General features: G+C 38.7%; 1 protein-coding gene across 2 annotated transcripts in view; it reads right to left on the bottom strand.

Annotated features, from left to right (window-relative positions):
- Positions 1 to 3,096: 3,096 nt before the first annotated feature.
- ptprr (protein tyrosine phosphatase receptor type R) overlaps positions 3,097 to 20,733 on the bottom strand; it is a 35,330-nt gene continuing 17,693 nt past the window's right edge. For both annotated transcript variants that reach the window (XM_028451364.1, XM_028451365.1), the window contains exons 6-16: positions 19,431 to 19,553; positions 19,252 to 19,355; positions 19,042 to 19,176; positions 16,769 to 16,958; positions 15,388 to 15,472; positions 11,109 to 11,188; positions 9,942 to 10,079; positions 9,322 to 9,432; positions 8,833 to 8,990; positions 8,641 to 8,754; positions 3,097 to 6,217 (exon numbers count right to left, since the gene is read on the bottom strand). In XM_028451364.1, the coding sequence (XP_028307165.1) occupies positions 6,124 to 6,217; positions 8,641 to 8,754; positions 8,833 to 8,990; positions 9,322 to 9,432; positions 9,942 to 10,079; positions 11,109 to 11,188; positions 15,388 to 15,472; positions 16,769 to 16,958; positions 19,042 to 19,176; positions 19,252 to 19,355; positions 19,431 to 19,553 (1,332 nt within the window). In that variant the 3' untranslated portion in view covers positions 3,097 to 6,123. The remainder of the gene's footprint in view (positions 6,218 to 8,640; positions 8,755 to 8,832; positions 8,991 to 9,321; positions 9,433 to 9,941; positions 10,080 to 11,108; positions 11,189 to 15,387; positions 15,473 to 16,768; positions 16,959 to 19,041; positions 19,177 to 19,251; positions 19,356 to 19,430; positions 19,554 to 20,733) is intronic.

Here is a 20,733-nt window from a genome sequence, read left to right as displayed (position 1 = left end):
CCGTGGTCAATAGGTGAAACCCCGTTTGAAGGTCGGAATATATTTTTGTAACATTTTTTTATATAACGGCTGTTTTGCATTGACTGCCAAAGGTCATTAGTAACGGGAGGTATAAATGGTCTAAATTAAAGGCCAAAGGCTTTTGTTCCAGTGGCTGGAGCTGCTTTTAGTCGCCACACCTTTTTCCTTCCTTCCTGTGGCACTCCTCTCTGCTAGGACTCCTGATCCCTGAAAATCATCCAATTAAATTTTTACTTACATTGCACCAAATACAACATTTTTGAGGGGGTCCATAGTGAACCTAACAATAATAATAAAGGAAAACCCCCAACATTTCCACACAAGCGGCATCAATGAGGATGGAGAGGAAAAACTCCCATTGAACAGGAAGAACTCTCCAGCAGAACCATCCTCAGAGGTGGCAGACGTCTGCATGACTGGTTGGAGTCGACAGAAAGAGAAACATGTTCAAGCATCAACATTTACAAGAAAAATAATGTGGAGGAAAAAGCTCAGCAACCCAAACCAACACTGGCACAGCCAGGATATACTTTAATTAAAACTAATGTTTTGAGTGTAAAATATGCCAATAAAATATATTTCATACATAATGTTCTCGTGAATGTGTACACATTTACAGATGAGTTGTTTCTTAAGTCATATATTAATAAAAAAAATTGCAATAATTGCCTCATACTTTAATATCGGGATATAACATATCATATCGTATTATGACCTATGTATCGGGATAGAAATCGTATTGCCAAATGCCAGGCAATACACACCCCTAGGTATTATGTCATAATAATGACAGTGTAAAGTCAGCCTTTATGTATAAACCTTCAAGTGTTACTGACATGTTATATTCTGGCCTAATCTTCTATCTTTGGCTGTTGTAACAAGTGAAAGTCCCCATTGTGGGGGAGAATCAGCTTACTTCCTATTGGATAACTTACCAGCTTGTCCTGCCTTTCACACAACAAAAGTAGATTTGATTGGATGACAAGTGTCATGTCATAATAATTACAGCGTAATACCAGACTTATGTATAAAACTTCAAGTAAAGTGTTACCGGACGTTGAAACACTCAAAATAAGAGCTGAGAACATCATCCAATGTCCTTGTGTGTGTGCATGTGTGTGTGATAGACTGCTGACTTGTCCAAGGTGTTCCTACCTCTGTCCCTTTTACCATCAGATAAATAAAGATCAATGAAACAAGCAGCTCGATAGTTTTCCAGTCTAGTCTTTATTGCACGGATTACAGCTTCTCATAAATGGCAGATAACAATTTACAGCAGGACTGCTTCTACTTCTGAACTTCTACAACATTCATGTTGATTACATGTACACTAAATATGAATGGGTTTCATGGTGTGACACCAACCAGCGTGAGTACACATCGACTGAACTGCACACACTGGAGAAGTTCAAAGAGATGCTGCTGGCATAAAATATTCTACGTTTTCTTATCACGTACTCTCACCTCACTGTGGACTTGTTTTTGGAAGAATTCAAAACTTTACAGTTTATCTGATCCAGCGAGGGTTGGCCAGAAGCCTGAGCTGAGGTTAACATAGATATAGCTACCACAGATAAACGACCTATTCAAACAGAGGCACTGACCCACTGTTAGTAGGTCGTGGGCATTTTAATGAGCAAGAAAAGAAAATGATCTTGTGCTTTTATATAGAGAAGTTTTATTTCTACATCAAACTATCAATACTTCACACATCTAACAATAGATGGTGATAAAGTGATAGCTAAGTTCTTCAATTTTTTTTTTTTTTAGCTTTGAGATAAAACCATGACACATGAAAAAAAATGTTGGATTTTGCCTGAGTAATTAAAATTATAAATTTATGAAATCATTTTACTGAATATTTCTGTAAACTCCTTTCAAAACATTGCTTCATTTCTATTCTTCATGATGAAATTGAAATTGAGAAATGTTTGAGATTCTAAACATTTTCCTTGGAACGGTTGGTGGCTGGATATGTAGTAACAGAACGCTGCTGTGGAAAACCAACACATTCCCACTCCCAACTCGTCACATATCGACGTCTGAGGTCTCTACGTGACGCCTAAGGTACTATGTAATGCTAAGGGTCGGCCCGTGGCAATAACATGACATTTCTAGAGAGTTTTTAACCATAACTTATGGTTAGGGTTATTGGTATGTGCCAATAACACACATACTACGTGACGCCAAAGGGTCCTTCCAGAACGTCGATATGTGACGAGTTGGGAGTGAGACTGGGTTGGGAAAACATATTTTTGTTACAAAATAGAAGAAAACTCATGCTTCTGGAAAAAAAAAAAAAAAAAAAAACTTGAGGAATTTTTCTTGGCAGATTAGTGGCTAAATTTCCAAATTGTTCCTAAATCAGATCACAGAGATACTCATAAATGCTGATAAATATATAAAACACACACATAAAAGTCTACACTTCACACTTTGAAACTTTCTGCCTTTTGTTTCAGAAACCCAAACAGGAAAGACTTTCCTTTCTAAAGTCTTCTCAAAATAAAAGAGATCAGTAACCCATACTAGTTTATTCTTATATTTGGTTTGACCAATAAGTGTAAATCATTAAAATCAGTTCATTCAATACATTTTGTTATGTATTAAGGAATACATAGCAAATACTAGGAATAAACTTAATAATAATTTAATAAAAACATTTCTTTGGGTTGACAACATTTTCAACCACCAATGTCAGCCTGTAACTGGATTTCCCCCCTCCACTTTTTCTATTAACGTACAAAAAGCAGACAAATAAATTCAACTCCCAATAAATAACAAGGTTTGTAGCTCAGATGCTAACTGCTGCCAGAAGACATCCAGAAAACATATCAACAGTATAAAAATAAAGTTATTACTATCTTGAAACACTAATAAACAAATGTCACTAGAAAACAGATTTTACAATAACAGTACAAAGATGTGATGACTGCACCAATGTTTCACATTTTTTTGGTAAAAAGCTTGTTATGTACAGTACGAACAGTCCCACAGCGTCACACATACACGGAATGTAAAGTCAAATTGATTCCTCCGCTCAGTGCGTGAACTCATTTTACAAGGTTTTATATGTAAACAGAAATCTGGTTTAATTTGTTTAGTTTTTCACTTCACAGTAATTTTCTTCTGTAAGCCAATGTGATCAATTATGAATGTTTTGAGATAAGTTAGGTCCTTTTTAGAAACCCTAGCACCTTTCACTTTTTTTGAATGGCATTTAGCGCAAAATTTAGCATGTTTTTTTCAGACTGTGGAGTTGGATAAGCTGTGTATTATAAGCGTAAGGCTGAGCAAAGGGATGTCATAACCAATGAGATGTAGGAGTATAAGGATGATCAGATTTAGCTTTTTACACGTTTCCTCCTCTCCTATTTCTATAGATTCAACGCTGAATTAATGACCAAATATCCCAATTTGTGGACTGATGAGAATTATCTTCAAACGGACGGATTTGACATCTCAGACGTGCTGATTGTGGGATTACGGTAACGTAAACACCGTAGATGCATGAAAAATGGCTGACGGAAGATACATATCAAGTATTGGTGATTTCAAGCATTGAAAAGTGCAGCAATTAATTTAATTCTGTAATGAGGATTTACAGTTTGTGAAAAGCAGAGGGATGGGTTTGGAGCACTTTCCTATGCAGTCTATGGTCAGCTATGTCAGCTAACAACTTGCTGGTTTTGGCCTGCCTAAAATTGTCTAATCCCCTTTGGTGTTGTCTTGAAGAAAGGGTGGGGAAGCGGCGAAGCCTGCAAGTGGCTCCTGTTTATATTAACCTGGAAGAGTATTCAACTGAAAGGAAAACTCGGACACGTCTGACGCAAAGAATATGTCATGGGATAATGCCAATGTGGCTGCATAAGGTCTGTACCAGCAAGTATAGGCTGAACTGTGGTGCTGCCTCTCAGGGAGGTCACAGGAAAACCTGGAGCTTCCAAAATGTGGAAAAGTTCATGTTTAGGCAAGTCAACAACCTATCTATCATACTTTTAATTACCACTTTGTCCAAATTTAATGTTTTTCAGGATCTGGTCTTTGGTGGGGATTGTATAGCACAATAAAAAAGATGGATCACATGCAACAAGCATGTTCATCACATTTCTCCTGAGTGCTGTTTGTGCAGTCCTGAATGGCACAATGTACATCGGGCACGAGGATTTAAGGCGCTTTAAAGTTTACTAATCACTAATGTAAATACGGCACAGAGAGATGAGTTTGTTTATCGTGACCATGATTCTAGCACGTGTAGTTACAATGTCAAATCCGTCTATTATCTCAAAATAACATTTTATCCTCATTAGTGACTAATAACTGCACATATTCATAACTTATCTTATGTATCTCTGTACATTTGCTCTGATTTGTGCCATGGGACGACTTTGCTCTATTTGTTCCTATATAAATAAAATAAAAGACGCTGACTAGGCTGGGATCTAGTTACAACCTCACATTCAAATGTTCAAGTGAAGTAATGATTGTATATTATACACAGGATAAATTATTGGTGCAAATACAGTAAGTATTGTACAGGCAACACTTATACAAGCGCAGAATGAGCTGCACATGTGCAAAAACCAAATGTAGAGCCTGCTTTATGTTACAGAACCGATCTTGTCGTTTTGGATGCAATCAGAAAAGAAATTGTGGTCCCATCAAAGAATAACTGCTGCTCAGCCAACTATTTCTGCTTTACACAATGACTGATGTGCTCATGCACATTTTTAACATCAACCTTTCATTTAAACACAGTAATAAAACAATAATAAAGAAGATAAAACCTCCCCAGGTGTCACTGACTTTCTGATCAATGATGCAATGGATCTTTTTTGGTATTTCTTTGTATATTTGTGTGTAAGTTGTTTTTACTGTGTGTTGACAGGTTTAATAAGAAGAGGTTTTTAATCTCAATGGGAGCTTCTTGGTTTAGGACAATGTGTACTCCATAATAACAGCCTCTTAAAGAATAACTGGAACTCTTGTTTACTTTGACAAATACTTTTTGGCTCAGCCTTACATGTTAGGTTGAAATGTATCTTTAGCAAATGTCAACATAGAGTCAGACACAATGTAGAAAAAAAACTAAAAACTGAAACATAGAGGAACATCAAGGGATTATAGTTTAAAAACATTATATTGTTGTATTGATCAACAATAACTCCCATTATTTAAAGTCATTCTGTGCAGCACATCATAGACTTGCTTTAGCTAAATATTTATTTATTTAAACACAAGAATAAAAAAAAAAAGCTTGAGTAAACACCAGGCTATAAAAGAGGGCTTGTTTGCCTTCGACACTGAGCAGCAACATTATTATTATTATTATTATTATTATTAATAATATTATCAGATAATTTACGAGCGCCCCAGGGAAGTTGATCAAGGATTGAAGGATACTTTCATTGTCGCTCATGACTCATCATCATGGTGGGACATGATACAAACCTGAGCAAGATCAACAAAAGGAATGTTCAGCTTCTCTGATGATAAAGCATCTCATGTTTTTCACCTGGCAGTGGTTCCTTTGTTTGTGGATACGTGTAGACCAGCAGCTTTGTGTTTGACAGGAAACTGAAACTTAGATCTAACCAGGCATTTGATAACAGCAGGGAAAAGTTTTTCTAGTAGCAGACTCTGCATTAGGTTCAAACAAACTGTATAAGATGGACTGCCAACAGGACGTGTTCACTCTGATGTGTCTGATTATATCAGGCTACATTTTAGTGGGTGTTAGGTTTGTAAATACACTAGCAATGGTTTTCTGATTCTGACAGCTCGTCACAAGATAACGTTAAAATACTTTCTGACATATGGACAAGACTGTAATGAGTACTTTCAAGTGTAAATAACAACCATCCACCCAGAAAAGCTATTGAAGTCCATCACTTCCACCAACACATGAAGAAGAACACGGTTACATTCCTTCTTTAGAAAATGACCTTTCCCTGCTTCTACAGGCTACATACACAGAATTTATTCCCCATCAAAGTCAAACGTCCTCCCAGAATTCCAGAAACCCACAGAGCTGCCAAAGCTCCCACAGAACCTTCTGACGAGCCATTTCATCTGCTTCCAGGTGAGAGCTGAGGCAAAGCCTCATTGGCCAGCTTCTTCAGAGAGGCGAGCCACGTAATGGGTCAAGGCATGATGGACAAACTCGTACTGCTCGGCTGTCTGGATCATTCCTCCTCTGCACAGGAAGTACAACATAAACGCAACGTGACCACAAAGCCAGCGAAATACACAGTATTAAAACACAAGCAAGTGGAGATGTAAGGATGTAAAATATATGCAAATGAGAGGGGATTAAAATCAATACAGCACTGTATGTGCATTGATACTTTGCTTACACAATAGGGGGTGCTGTGACTGTTTTAGTGATGCTTGTTCTGACGTCACACTTTTGGTTCAGCCCCCACAGGAGAAGAGCTTTAATCAGGCCAATAAAAAAAGACTTGACCCAGACTGAGCCCGATAGAACAAATCCAGAACCCGCCAAACCCGAATGAAGCTGATGTCTCTTTAAGTACAGTACGTACCTATTTCAACCCGACATTATTCACGTCCTTGCATGCGCATGAATGATCCGAGGCGAGTCAAATTTACCACGTGACATCCGAACCCGTGGTATTACGATGAAATCCCAACCGTCCACGATACGCAACGCGCACGTACACTCACGCACACAAATATGTAAATTCCAAGCCAGGAACATAAGCATAAGCACACTTTTCCTAGATTTTATTTTATGTTTTTAAAAAACATATTTTTGTTCAACTTTGTTTGGTGATGAATGAAGAAATGTGCTGTTTATTTTGATTTATGATTTTAAACAGTTCAAACAGTTTTTAAGGTTATAAGAAGAAAATAAATGAGTTAAAAAAATACTGACAATTTAAATAAAGAGAAGAATCTGTATTTTGACAAAAAAAAAAAAAAAAGATCAAATTGAAATGAGTTGAGTGCATTATTACATCCCAATCCTATTTTTTAAATCGTTGGTTTAGTGTATCCTTAGACCCCTACAAGCTAGGTAATAAAACAAACAACAAAAATATATCTGAAAATATGAAGTGATAATTATTATTTAGGAGATTATTAGAGGATCTTTGTAAAGACACACAAACGATGTTCAGTCCTCAGAGGTAGAACTTGAGTTATTATAATTTAGTACATTTTATGTGTACTTGTACTATTTAAAAATCTGTATTTTTACTTGAGTATGTTTTTTTGGATTTATTGTACTTTGCTACATTTTAATTTTCATCCGTTACTCAAAATGCGCACGTCGTATTTCTGGTTGCTCAGGCAACCTGCAACTCAGCAACTCAGCAACCTATAACTCGCGCTGCAGCCAAGTACACACACTGACTGAAGACCGGAGCGGGTCCTGACACAACAATTTTGTTTCCCTTAGTATTTACTGTGTTTTATTTTGTTTAATGTTGTCATAAATAATGTGTGTAAGTGTGTTTGAGTGAGTGAGTGAGTGAGTGAGTGAGTGAGTGAGTGAGTGAGTGAGTGAGTGAGACATCTTTGTAGATGTGAGGCCAAAGCAGAGCACATCGGGGAGACCTAGGGGGTCTGCCCTGTCCTTGAACACTATCTTTAATTCCAGAAAGTTCATTTTGTCTTCCTTTTTAAAATAATATGTAAAGGTTTCATTTATTCAGGCAAGTTTCTTTAGCAAATGTATTTTGATCTCCTGACATGTTTTCCTCAGACCTGTCAGTCTTCCTCAGAGGCATCTACTGTCGGCAGTCAAAACATGTCAGGAGATCAAAGAAAATTTCATGCAAAAACCTGTCTGAATAAAACCCTAACATATTACCCTCTGTCTGTGAAAAATGAGCGTTCCCTCATCATAGATACATGCATCCTTAAAGCTAGGGTAGGCAATTTTCTCCAGATACACTTATTAAGTTTTTGGTTGAAATTCTCTTTATGTCCTGACAGAAATTAAGATTTTATGTGTTCTGAAAAAGGAATGAAGAAAATCTGTCAACTATAGCAGCTGTAAACCTGTAATAACTTCAACCAATGGAAGAAAACAACCCATTTTTTCTAACCAATCACGTCTCTCTGTCTCCCTGCTCATTCTCGATCCCTCGCATGCACGAGCTCACACTGAAAGCGCGTCACCGCTGACAGAGTTAAAACAGAGTTTTTGGTCAAGTTTTTTAACATATATAATGGTAAAGTTTATTGTTTGCTTACTGCTGAATGAGACATGAGACATGTGAGTGAGACGGAGCACAGAGGGGAGGGGCGAGGGGGGTAAAGGCGGAGCTGTCAGGGAGGCTACATTCAAAATCATGCCAGCTTTTGAAAATCGCCTACCCTACCTTTAATGAAAGAACAAGCACATATCCTTATATTGGCCAATGTATTGCTGATAGATTAGAAACATATTAGAGACTGTGATCAACTCATGAAAAGCAATTTAGATTATCACGTTAAAAGGTTTGTCAGAGGAATGCTACTTTTGCCAAAATGGACATGATATTGAAAAACACTGTTTAGGGTGTATGGGTGAATTCAACATCAAGACAGAAAATGGTGACACTGAGACTTTAAACCCAATTCAGAGGCTCCGCCCCCTCAGTCACTTACCTGTCGGCTCTCAGCTGACACGTGATGCTCAGCACATCCACCAAACCCTTTGCCTGCAGCTGCTTGCATCCAATCGTTGTGGCTATGAAGCATCCAGTCCGACCGATCCCGGCACTGCAAGGACAAAAAAAAAAAAACTTAGTGATGGACACTAGACTCTAACCTGTGTCGCACGGCACCAGTCCACCATACCTGCAGTGGATAATCACCGGCCCAGGAGCAGCAGCGGCTCGTCGGCCGTTCTCCACTTCAGCCATCAGCTGAAGCAGTGGCAGAGCTGAGTCAGGGGTTTTGTGGTCAGGCCAGGATGTGTACCAGTAGTGCAGCAGCTCACGAGTTTGATTCCCGCACTGGACCAATAAAACACATCACATAACCATATTTCTTCTGCAGATGAGGAATGCACAAAATGTCAGCAAGATGCTAGTGACGTAAAACTAAATATTTTTCAGCTCATAAAGTTTGGAATTCTGTACGTCACAAACATTTTGACTGCCTATCACTTTGAACCTCACTCTCTATAAAGCTGTTATCTAAGGCTTGTGTGTGCGATCTCACTGGTCTGAACCTGATAATCTTCACTTTGTCATTTGTTAAATAAGTTTAGATGTATTTTTATTTTTCAATCAGTATTAAAAGTTCAAAATAATGGGTAATTGATCATTTTGAGGAGCAGCTGACCTTCAGTGTGAGTCTACGAGTGGTGTAATGTTCAAACTCTCCAACGCTGTTGACCAAGACCTCCACCTTTCCGTAGATCCCTCTCTTCTCAGGCCAGTACAGGACACACTTCTGCAGGGATCACAGATCACATACCCATATCTCAGCAGCTCTTCTCACTAAAGAGGTTAAAGAGTATTTTCTAGGGGTGTGATGCTAGACAGTGTTGACAATAACGATGTGATATTTTGGAAGGAGGAAGACCAAAACAGTTAGTGTTGGAAAAATAACTATGCTTTTATTTGACTTAAACTTACATACTTCTTATTCTGGGTATAAACTTTTAACCTCAATAGGAATATAAATTATGAAAATAAAGAATAACATAAATAGAACCAATCTTTCCTATTGAAAGTGCAAAAAGTGCCACTCTGCCAATCATACTTGCTCATGAACCCCCTCCTCTTGCATCCCAACTTATACCATTGACGTTGGATTGACAATTTAATATTAGGATATATTGTCGCACATTATATCATCCCACCTTCAATAGTCAGACACGCATGTAGAGCAGCTGAACAAACACTGGGAGTGATTATGTGGCCCTGAGCCTGCCACAGCTGTTGGATCATGAGGGTTACCTCGTTTTTTTCCTTCAGTTTGGTGATCATGACGATGACGGGCGCCTCCTCTTGCCACGCCATCCACCAGAAGTCATTGACTGTGTTCACCAAAGGACCCTGGGTGGCAATGAATGCCTTATTATCACCTGCATAACCCTGTGACAGAAGCCAATCACACAACAGCGTCAGTGGGGAAATGTACATTCTCATTGAAAATACACAGACACACCAGTGTTGTATGTCAGCAAATATAGATTGACCTTTTAGCTTTAGTCATGATTTATGAAGCCTTTTTTGTGATGTAAACAAATGTACTAATGAAGTAGTATGGGCTATGAAGTAGAGTTGTTGACTGATTCTTGTATAACTCTTTTTTAGTGAAAATATTTTAATTTGGTGTACTGTGTTGTAGAAATGTAAAAATGATTGTCCTCTTTAGGTTGAAACCTGGTTATTTCAATTGAATTTTTCTATTGGCTGAGAATGGTGGTTTGTGCTGTGTTGGTGGTTTCTTACGTCACAAACCACCACTATTGGCCCCGCCCCTCTCACTAGAAGTAGCCTCTGTGGAAAAACTGGCAATCTGCGTCGAGAAGGTTAGATTGAGAGAATTGTGAATAGAGTTAGCATAGCACAGATTGTTCTTTGTAGATTGTATAGTAGGCCTACAGACTGGGCATGTCTTAACTGTTCCAGGAGCCCCGCCCATGATCAAGGCATTTTTTGAATTTCCAGCCTAGACAAAGGTCAGCAAGGTCAGTCAAGACTTAGTTCATTTTTAACACATAGGTTACTTCTGATTGGCTTGATTAACACCTGATTATCCTTTGTCTTTAATAGGCTCTTCGATTCTGGGTTTTCTTTTGTTTCAATGAAAATGTCATTTATTTTAGTAATCTGGCCTTGGTTTGCTTTTCATCTAGTGTTGGCCTGTAGAAAAGTAAGTCGACAAAGGAGCTTCAGTTTAGCAGCTTCCTGACAGGAAGTTGTACCATTGTGTGCGAGTCTAGGACTTCTGCAGCACTTTGACTTTCAACGTGTCCACAAAGGAAGAAAAGTTTGTTTACATTCCATATCAGGAGAATTGTGGCCCGTTCGAGGCCAGAGAGCACTGCTGCCTGTCTAGCAAGCGTCCAACAACAACAACACTTAAAGGTGGTGATGATGATAATAAGAACTACCAACCCGTATGTAGTTGGCGTTAATGTAGGAGCTCAGCAAGTCATTGTGTGTCCTGGACTTGAGGATGACTCTGGAGTGAGGATCTAAAGCAGCAGTACAGAAACACAAAAACACTATTTAGTCATTTAAACAGTAACTCCCAACTGGGGCTTCGTGAGCATATTGCAGTGGAGATGTCAAGATGTCAACAGCCATCTATTTTTAACTGGACCCCAAGGAAAGTAAAGAATTACTGTATATTAGATGATGGTCCCAAACATGAAATGTGTTTGCACTGCACTTCGTGATTCTACCACCAGGGCATGATGATCGTTGCAAAGCGGGTTCTACACAAAACCAATTTCAGAAGAATTTATCAAAACTAGGTATGTTCTGATCGGGTTGGAGAGGATTTTAGGCTGAATTTATTTAATTATCATACATGTCATGGCAAAGCGTGTAATACGTACGTGCCTAACATTTGTTTTTAGACAATTACAAAAACTTCTGAAAAAATGTTTTCACTTTATCATTGTGGTTTATTATTATTATTATTGTATAGATTTCTTATAAAAACTAAGCTCAAAGCAGTTTTAGGATAACACAACACCATATGGGGAAAAAGTAAAGGGGTTTGAAGAGTCTCTGCGAGCATTATGCATCACAGCCTGGCCCTTCCGTCTTTTCCATATGTGGCCTGCTATAGAAAAAGTTTTGGCACACCTTTATTACATAAATGAAAAGTTCAGACTAATGACAAAAGTGGTGTAGAAGTTGAAAAGATTGGAAATACTGGAAATATCAGTTAAAATTAGAAATCGGAAATGCATCGATTATTTGCAAAATGTGGAACATCTCTATTGTTGAGCATGGGCACAAAAGAAGGAGTCACCCATTTCCATAACAACAGTGTAGACACAGCAGACTACAGTCATGTGACATTCTGCTGTGGAACAAAGCTGACATCAAATACAGAAACGGAGCTTTAGACCGGCTCATGGGGCCCCGTCTCCACTCTGTTAGCACTGCTACAAAGCTACGGGGCGGCTGGGGCATAGGTGGTAGAGGGGTCCTCTTAATTTAGGGCTTCCACATGTCTTTGAGTTGAAGTGTCCTTGAGCAAGACATTGGACCCTAAGTTGCTCAAAATGGTCGTCCATTGCCGTGCATGGCAGCTCTGTCCCATTGGTTTGTGAATGGGTGATTGAGCTGATGCAGCAGCTAATGTCTAGACAGGCAGTACACTGCTCTCTGAAGCACTGGGTCAGCTCTGTGTAATCAATACTTTACATCGCTTTTAGGTTCTACATCAAACAAAGCTACAGAGAAGCTAGCTTACTAATAGCCGGATACTAAGAAGCTAGCCACAGAGATACAATGTGTGGTACTGTAAAATAGTAATATTACTAATACATAAGCATCAATCAATTTATTTGTATTGTTTCTAAATCAATAGACTTCCACATGTTTTGATGAGTTCTAAATATATGTCAATGTAATCATGCAATGTCCCACGCTAAGATTAATTATTAAAAAGCATAGCAAAGTTATTGTATGCAATGATCAGCTAATGGTTGAATTTCAGTTGCTCCACATTTCATTTGAACACACATCATGCTTTCCTCTGCAGACCCATCTTGCAGCCACACATGCTACACTTTGCATTCTTTATTAAATGTGTACATTCCAAGCAGCAACATTAGTTGTCTCTCAGAAAGCCAATATGGTTACTATAGAAACGAGTGATGAAGGGGCAAATTTACTAAAGGTGTAAAAGCTTGTACCTGTAAAAATGTGTGCAAATGTCACTACACTACTATAATGATAGATGTTACAAGGCGCCTTCTATCCTCACTTTGTCAAGCATGCAATTTATTACGCACAATCCATTTACCGGTAGCTTGTTTGCCTCTGATGAATCTGCAATGTGGGCGGATCAGCTGTGGGGTGCAAAATATTGGGAGGAGAAAATGTAAATACATTCATTCAGAATGCACAATCAAAGTGATCAAACCTGGAACTGTTTGCGGTGCCGGTTTTTGCGCATAAATGTAGGATGTAGCATGTCCCACAGCCAGGTGGTAACTGTTACAGATTTACACACTGTGCGCGTAAAGCTGTCACAGTTGGTGACAGCTGTGACTGTTGGCAGGACAACAAGTGAAATTAAACTAAAATCTATACTAACAGCCACCTAACAAAAAAGCAGTATAAATGGTGTGTAGGGTATAAATTGACATTGAATCAATTGAAAGCTCGATACTCCACAAAATCACAACAGTGAACTCTGAGTAATAAGTGGGGGGAAATAGAATAGAACAGGCGACTGAACTGTAAACTCCAGAACAAAATGCAGAAAAACCTGAATATGCAGGAAAACTCCCACTGACGAGAGCATGCAGAAAGCTAGCACTGAGGTAATCGCAGACATAATGAAGGGAATACGTGTCCTCAAAGAGAGAATAAGGGTGACCTAACAACATTGAAAGAGTATTTTAGAGCCGAGTTCAGGCAAGAGCTTATGGCATTCAAAATTGAAGAAAAGATGATGCTCAACAACAGGGAAATTTAAGATAAAAAATTAAGTAATGAAGAAACTTAACGTCCACAAACCCAACGAACGGAGCAAAGAAGCTAAAGAAATGTTGCTGGACGTAAACAAACAACAGAGACACCTGAGGGAGAATGTGACTGCTTTAGAAGGGAGAACATGAAGAAACATAATGTACATATTTGGTATAAAGGACTGATAGATTAAGACTCAGGTCAAAATACATGCTAAGTGCATTTACTTTGGCCCTGATTATAGTATTGAAGTGGTACAGATGTGTAAATCTTATGCCGATATAAAGAAAAGGCTCAAAGACAAAGGGATAAAGTTCCAGTCCCTGCTGACAAGAGTCAGAATACAGTGGCCGTTTGCTGAACCACTGTTCAGTAATGCAAGGGAAGCAGCACTGGACATGGTAAAGAGACACATCAAGGAGCGAGACACGTGAGAGAAGCAGATTCACAGGGCGTTTCTATCCTTAGCTCCAAACGGGACTCATGGGCCAAAAGAAAAGTCTCCTTGTAATGGAAGACTGTTTTGTTCCGTGATGTTCCTGTTGAATTCACATTATTAGTGTTAGAGGGGTAAAACAAAAAAAGTGCTATAGATGCAACCGTACTACTTAAATGTCATTTCTATAAATGTTTATGGGTTAAAGCAAAATAAGGTCTTTAATAAACTGAAAAAAGAGAAAGCACCCAGCACGTGTGGTAGGGGTGGGCTGGAGCACTCGCTTATTTGCCCCTTGAATTGAAGCCCAAAGTGCCCTTTTGTCAAAGGGTTTCTTTTGTTTGTTTTGTTTTTTGCGTGTGTGTGTGAGTGTGTGTGTGTGTGTGTGTGTGTGTGTTTGAAAGTCGATACAGCCCAATAATGAATAAAGAAAATTAGAATAATATTTCAAAATGTACCCATTGTCTCGATTGGTCACATGATAGACTACCCTCACGTGCACAGATGTGCCCTGACATGCACTGTATTAGTGCTGCTTAGCTGCTGGAGTCAGTTTGTGCACAGTGTATTCTTGCATTAAGATAACTGACAAAGTTAAGTAAGAATCCTGTGTGTGTGTGTGTGTGTGTTTGACTCTGCACACACTTCTCAGTAGTTCTAGCTGCTGTTAACCACACACTGCGTGCTGTCTGGCTTTTTTTAAAGGGCAAAGTGCATTTTATTGTGTTCACATAATTTTGGATGATTACAGTATAAATACAACAACAATACCAATATTTAGAAGAATTTTAAATTGATTTTCTCAACCTTTCATTTAATGATAGTACTTGTTTATAACATTTGCATATATACACACAAACATAAAATATTCAATTGATTGTTTGCATCAGCACACTGAGTGCAATAGCTTGGTGTGTTGTTTATGAATTCACAAGATATGAATTGTGATTAATTACACACTAAATCTGATTTAAACCTAACTAGTTAAAGAAATGTATCAATTGAATCAAACACTTGAACTAGAACACAGGAAGGCTGCTGATTGGTGAGCATTCCTTTGTCCTGATTGGCCGGAAGGAAGGAAAGCTCCACAGTTGACCCCACCCCACAGAGAAACATGGGTGCACAGATCCAACCTTTTCTTGAGGGTTGCATAATGTGCAAGTGTTTGTTCACGACTTTCAGTTCCAGCATTTTCCCACTGCAAGCCGTCCTCAGAGTTGTTGACCTCTTACATTAGCCCCTCCCCTCTAATAAAACCACTTCCCGCTTCAGCAGGATATGGGAGCTCGCAGCACTTACTGGGCAGGATGGTCTTGTATCTGTTCTTGGTTCCGTGGTTGGGAACATCAAGCTCCTTGGGGTCAATGAAGTTCATTGGAATTTCCTGCGATGGGATGAAAGCTTTAGATGTGCAGCAGGTTTCACATTTTTTTTACAACAAAAACAAGAAAAGTAAAGATACAACATCAGATCAGTTTAAATGCAAAGAGTAAAAATACTGTCCATATTAATTATATATTAATTCTCTCACACTTCAAAAAAACATAATGACTACTGTACATTAGAAACATAACCTGCTCGACATTTTTTAATTACTTCCCAATACCTCTAGAAGGCATTAAACATCACCAATCACATCTATTATCCCACATGACAAACTGATTGAAGATTTTCCATCCAGAAAGGCATACTGGTCCTTCAGAGCATGAAAAAGACCAACACCCCCTTGTATCCTTCACAGATCAACATAAATAACTCTTTGGTAATCACTAGGGGTGTTGAAAAATATCGATTCGGCAATATATCACGATATTACGTCGCACGATTCTCGGATCGATTCCAAATGCATCTATATCGATTTTTTATTTTTAATTAAAAATAATAATAATAATTTCTTTTTCTCTTCTTTTTTTTTTAACCTTTATTTAACCAGGAATGTCTTTTCCACTGCAGGAGACATTGTAACTGCACAAAGAAGTGCTGAAACCTGGGCATGTTGACCAGCTTGTGTTTTTTCAATAAAATCTAAAAGGAAAGTATTAACTTTCTGCATTTATTTATTGTTCTAGACATATACTTCAGTTATGTTGCACTAAAGTCACGTTGCATTAAAGTCAAAGTTGGTTTAAAAGCCACAGGCAGATTTTTTTATTTTAAGTTGTTCGCACATGGCATGTTAAAGCCAATGTTTTGAGTGTAAAATATGCCAATAAAATATATTTCATACATAATGTTCTCATGGAGGTGTACACATTTACAGATTAGTTGTTTCTTAAGTCATATATTTAAAAAAAATTGCAATAATCGCCTCATACTTTAATATCGGGATATAACGTATCGTATTGAATTGTGACCTATGTATCAGGATACAAATCGTATCGCCAGATGCCAGGCAATACACACCCCTAGTAATCACTGTTATTGAAGCTTGTTTAGGTTTTTTTACTCAACCTAATGCCTTGAACTGTTGAACTGGACTTTTTAATCTAAACCACAAGAGGGCATCCCAGCCAGATGTCAAATAAGCACAGCTGGATTCTAAAAATGGAGGAGCTGCAGTTCTACTCTGTGCTGCATTCCCTGGGAAGGATCCAGGATTTCCAAAGTTCTTGGCCAACATTGAGGGACGGGTGGGACCTTGGACACAGTACCTCTGCTTCATCAAGTGAGCCCCACTCACCGTGAACTCAGCATGTAGTCTATGCGTGTGTTTGACAACGTCACACAGCTGCTGGGGGTTCAGCATTCGACTCGCTGACAGCAGGTACTCCCGGGCTACCGCCTCTCTAGGGGTTACCACTGCAACGCTAAGGGGCTCCACGGAGCCCAGAGCCGACATGTCCAAGACCAGAGAGACGTTGGAGCCACGCCTGCAGGAAGGAAATTCAGAAGGAAAGGACATTAACTCACCTTAAGCACAACCTCACTCACTTCGTAACACGTCAGTCAGTCTGCCATTTTCAGACAAGTTTATTCACTTCTTCTATTTTCTACTTTGAAAATGGTTTTAACTCACGTTTTGAAGTATCTTCTACTAGGCCAAGGCAATATATGGAGAGTCGAGATATATCGCAATGTCTGTTTTGTCGATATAGAAAATTACAATATCGCCTATGTAGTTATATTTCTATTTTATAGCTTGTTTTGTATTAAAATACTCATTTTAGGAATCATGGCTTTCACTACATCCCAGAACAACATGAAAAGCACAGTTGGATGGATTGCAAAGTGTGTCCTAACCCAGGCCTTCCCCTAAACAAGCTCCCTTACAGGAGAAAAAGCTTAAGGTTGCACATTTTGTGCAGCATTTGTTATTGTTACTGTGTGGCATTTGGCATCCGCAAATTTAACCCAGAATTGTCTTTCTAGTAACACTTTATTGAGTTAAAAATATCAAGATTTATACAGTATCTTGACATTTTGAGAAATTATATTAAGATATGAATTTTGGTCCATATCACCCAGCCCCACCTTCTACATTAAAAAACAACCACTTTCATTTTTACACTCACTTAAAATATCACTGCTTCCATTTCATTTCATCACACGTCTTGACCACCACAGTCCACAGTCCACCCAAAAGCTTTACTTTCCTTCCTGTGTTTTATTACAGATGTATTTACTCGAGTCGAGTCTCATCACTTCACTTCCAGCATTTGATGGCTTTGAATTATTTGGCAGCACTGGTCACAGATTTATGATTCTCTCTGTTTTTTTCTCAAGCAAAACTGGTTTGTAAATAACATTCATTTTTATCACTATACTTAGCTAAGACTAAAATGTATTTTGTTGAGAAAAAAGACACATTAAGTGAAAATTGGACTAATATTTGACTTTTCTTTGGTTTGCAAATTTTTTATTCATTATGCTTATATAAATAATAGATAATTAGTAGTCCTCATATATGTAAAACTATTCTGATTTTGATTCTGGTTAGCTAAAAATCTTAAAACTGGTTTTGCCTTTCATTTTCACACAACTTTCAACGTATCCTGAGTTACCATGACTACCTGTCAACATTGAGCTGTTCTGCAAAGATGCGTTTAAGACAATTTTATGAAATAATTAATTAACGGTATCATTGTAGTCCAAACAAATCCGACTTGCACACCTTTGAAGCAAGCAGCAGCCATGTTGAAAGTCTCAGGTCAGACAGACACACAGACAGTCAGATATCCCTTGCTTGACAGATAGATATGTTCAAAATTATTGGTTATCAAAAAAGTTGAGGGAAAATATCCACATTTGTGCATCATTCATAAAGAAACGATTCTTCAAAGAAACCACTGGGCTGTGAGGTGTGTTTTCTGATTCTTGCATTCTGGCCCGTTTCCTTCACTTGACACATTTCTTCCTGAACGTCTGATTGCCGACTGGCAACCATACAGTGTGAAACCACAGATACAGAAAAACATCCTGTTCTTACTCCGCCCTTCCTTCCTCTTACCTTAGAATGTGTTGGACATCACTCTGATTTAGCAAATGACCAGCCGCCATATGGATGAACACGGATTTTACCAAAACAATCCAATAACAATCACTATTTTCTTTTCTGCTACAAAATTTAGGACTACATAACCACACTCAAAGTTGGACATTGGTCTGTTCATCAACAATTATTAAAGTTTAAAGATTTGTAAACAGTGACAGAACAAGAAATGTCATGGTCTGAAATCAGCAAGGGGCGGATATCTGACCCTGTGGTTGGAGACCCAATTATTGTTCACAGCGTGTTCGGTTCTAAACTTCAGAACTGGAATAAAGGAACCAAATATTTGCTCTTCCTCAAACTGTTGTAAAAAAGCCAGTTTGTCAAAAAGCAACTATTGTGGTGTGAAAGTGAAAGTGACACGGAGGTCAATCTGGAGGTGAAATGTGGCTGAATGTGTCCTATTTCCAGTTTGCGAGCTTGTGTTAAGGCAGACGCATCACTTCCTGTCACTCGACTCTCACCTCTCTTGAAGTCCAGCAGCAGGTTTCATCCTGAAGGGGGAGGGGCAGGGTTTCAGCTCGTTATTGGCTGCATCCAGGGCAACGCTGGTGTGAGTGACAGGGTTAATGCTGCTGATTACAGCTGTAGGGGCGGGGCTATTAAATTACAAATTGTCACGTCAGAATTTGAGCAAAAGATTCAAACAAACAACTAAACTAATAGAAACTGACCTTGGAGGGATGACTGGAGGAGGAAGGCGGCGGCAGGCAATAGTAGGCTGCTGCTTTGGAGTGGGCGTGTCCAAACCCTGAACCATGCTTCCGGAGGAGACAACCTAAATCAGGTGATAAGTCGTTAATGAACAACAGGTTTATCTATCATGAGCATCGTAACTGTTTCGGTAAGTGACCTCTGCGTTCCTCCATTTCTGGGTGGAGTCTGGTAGGAAGGGTGTGGTCCCCTGGATGCCAGGGGGTGGAACTTTCAGTGGACACTCACATGAGTGAGCCTTCACGGATAGTCGATACAAAACCTAGAAATTGTAAAGCATCAAATGAGCTCCCAAAGAAACGTAACATGTACATACTTTACAGCCGCTATCCGGAGTTTCTGAGAGAATGTCTCGATGTCCCGCCCTCAACAGCTCTATTTCCTCCCTCTGCCTCTGCCAATCTACCAGAAGCTACGCCTCTTCGTTTGTGCACGAGCATTGCAAAACATAACAAAGTCGCATGACTACAAAACATGTTTATTACCTGTCCATTAGAAATGTCGACAAAATCCTAATCCGTTCAAAATCCTTTTAAAAGCAGCAAGTCCCTCGACCTTTGAAAAGCAGCTCCGAAATAAATCTGTTGTGGTCACAAAGATGTTTATCCACAAGTTTTGTATCTGAACTTTTCTTTTCTAATGGGTAACTGGAGTTTCGGAGCGCTCCTCCATGACGCTATGCTACTTAGTGATACCTGTTTGCTGTTGTGACGGTGCACACGCATTCACTTTGATTGACAGTGGCTCGCTCCAGGAAGTCGAAGCCTGTTGGCTGGGCAAAGTCGGTGCTTTCTAGCATTTTTAAAGGGGTCTATAGGAAGAAGGCGTGACTTAAATATATTAATGTATATGAATGACCACCAGCAGTAGACCATAGTAAAAGACTAGTTAGGTTTTTTTTTTCGCATTTCAAAAGAATCATACATAAACAGAAACTCCAGATATCAGCTTTAATAAATGTGTTGCTTTTTCTGAACCTAACTGTATTCTTTTCAAATGCTTTATATGGTATATATTTGAGGTTTGTCTGAAGTTCAAAGAAATTCAAATTCAAAGTGCTACAAAGGTCATCTGTAAGGAGATTTAACTCTGAATAGTTTACTCCACCATTAACAAATAAAAAGCTGCTTTTAATACTATTTCATTATTGTATTAATACAAAAACAACAAGGACCTCGCGATTTGAAATGAGAGGTGGATCCATGCATGGTGGAGCAATACATGATGGAGACCTCCTCAGGTCATGATAAAGACAGAAAACAGTCTGCTGTGGTCGTATTTAGCTACTTAGGAATAGGGTTAGGGCTGATAATTGTCCCTTGAAAAATGTTATTGTCTCATTTTTGAAAAATTTTCAAACTTTATTGACCATACTTTATACATAACAACAGAGGTTCTCAACTTGTGGGCCAGGATGCAACATTTTATTGCTAACCCATTAT

This window comes from Gouania willdenowi, chromosome 6 (genome assembly GCF_900634775.1).
Source record: "Gouania willdenowi chromosome 6, fGouWil2.1, whole genome shotgun sequence".
NCBI classification, from domain to species: Eukaryota; Metazoa; Chordata; class Actinopteri; order Blenniiformes; family Gobiesocidae; genus Gouania; species Gouania willdenowi.
Note: the sequence above shows the minus strand (reverse complement) of the source record. Positions and strands in the feature narration are given on the sequence as shown.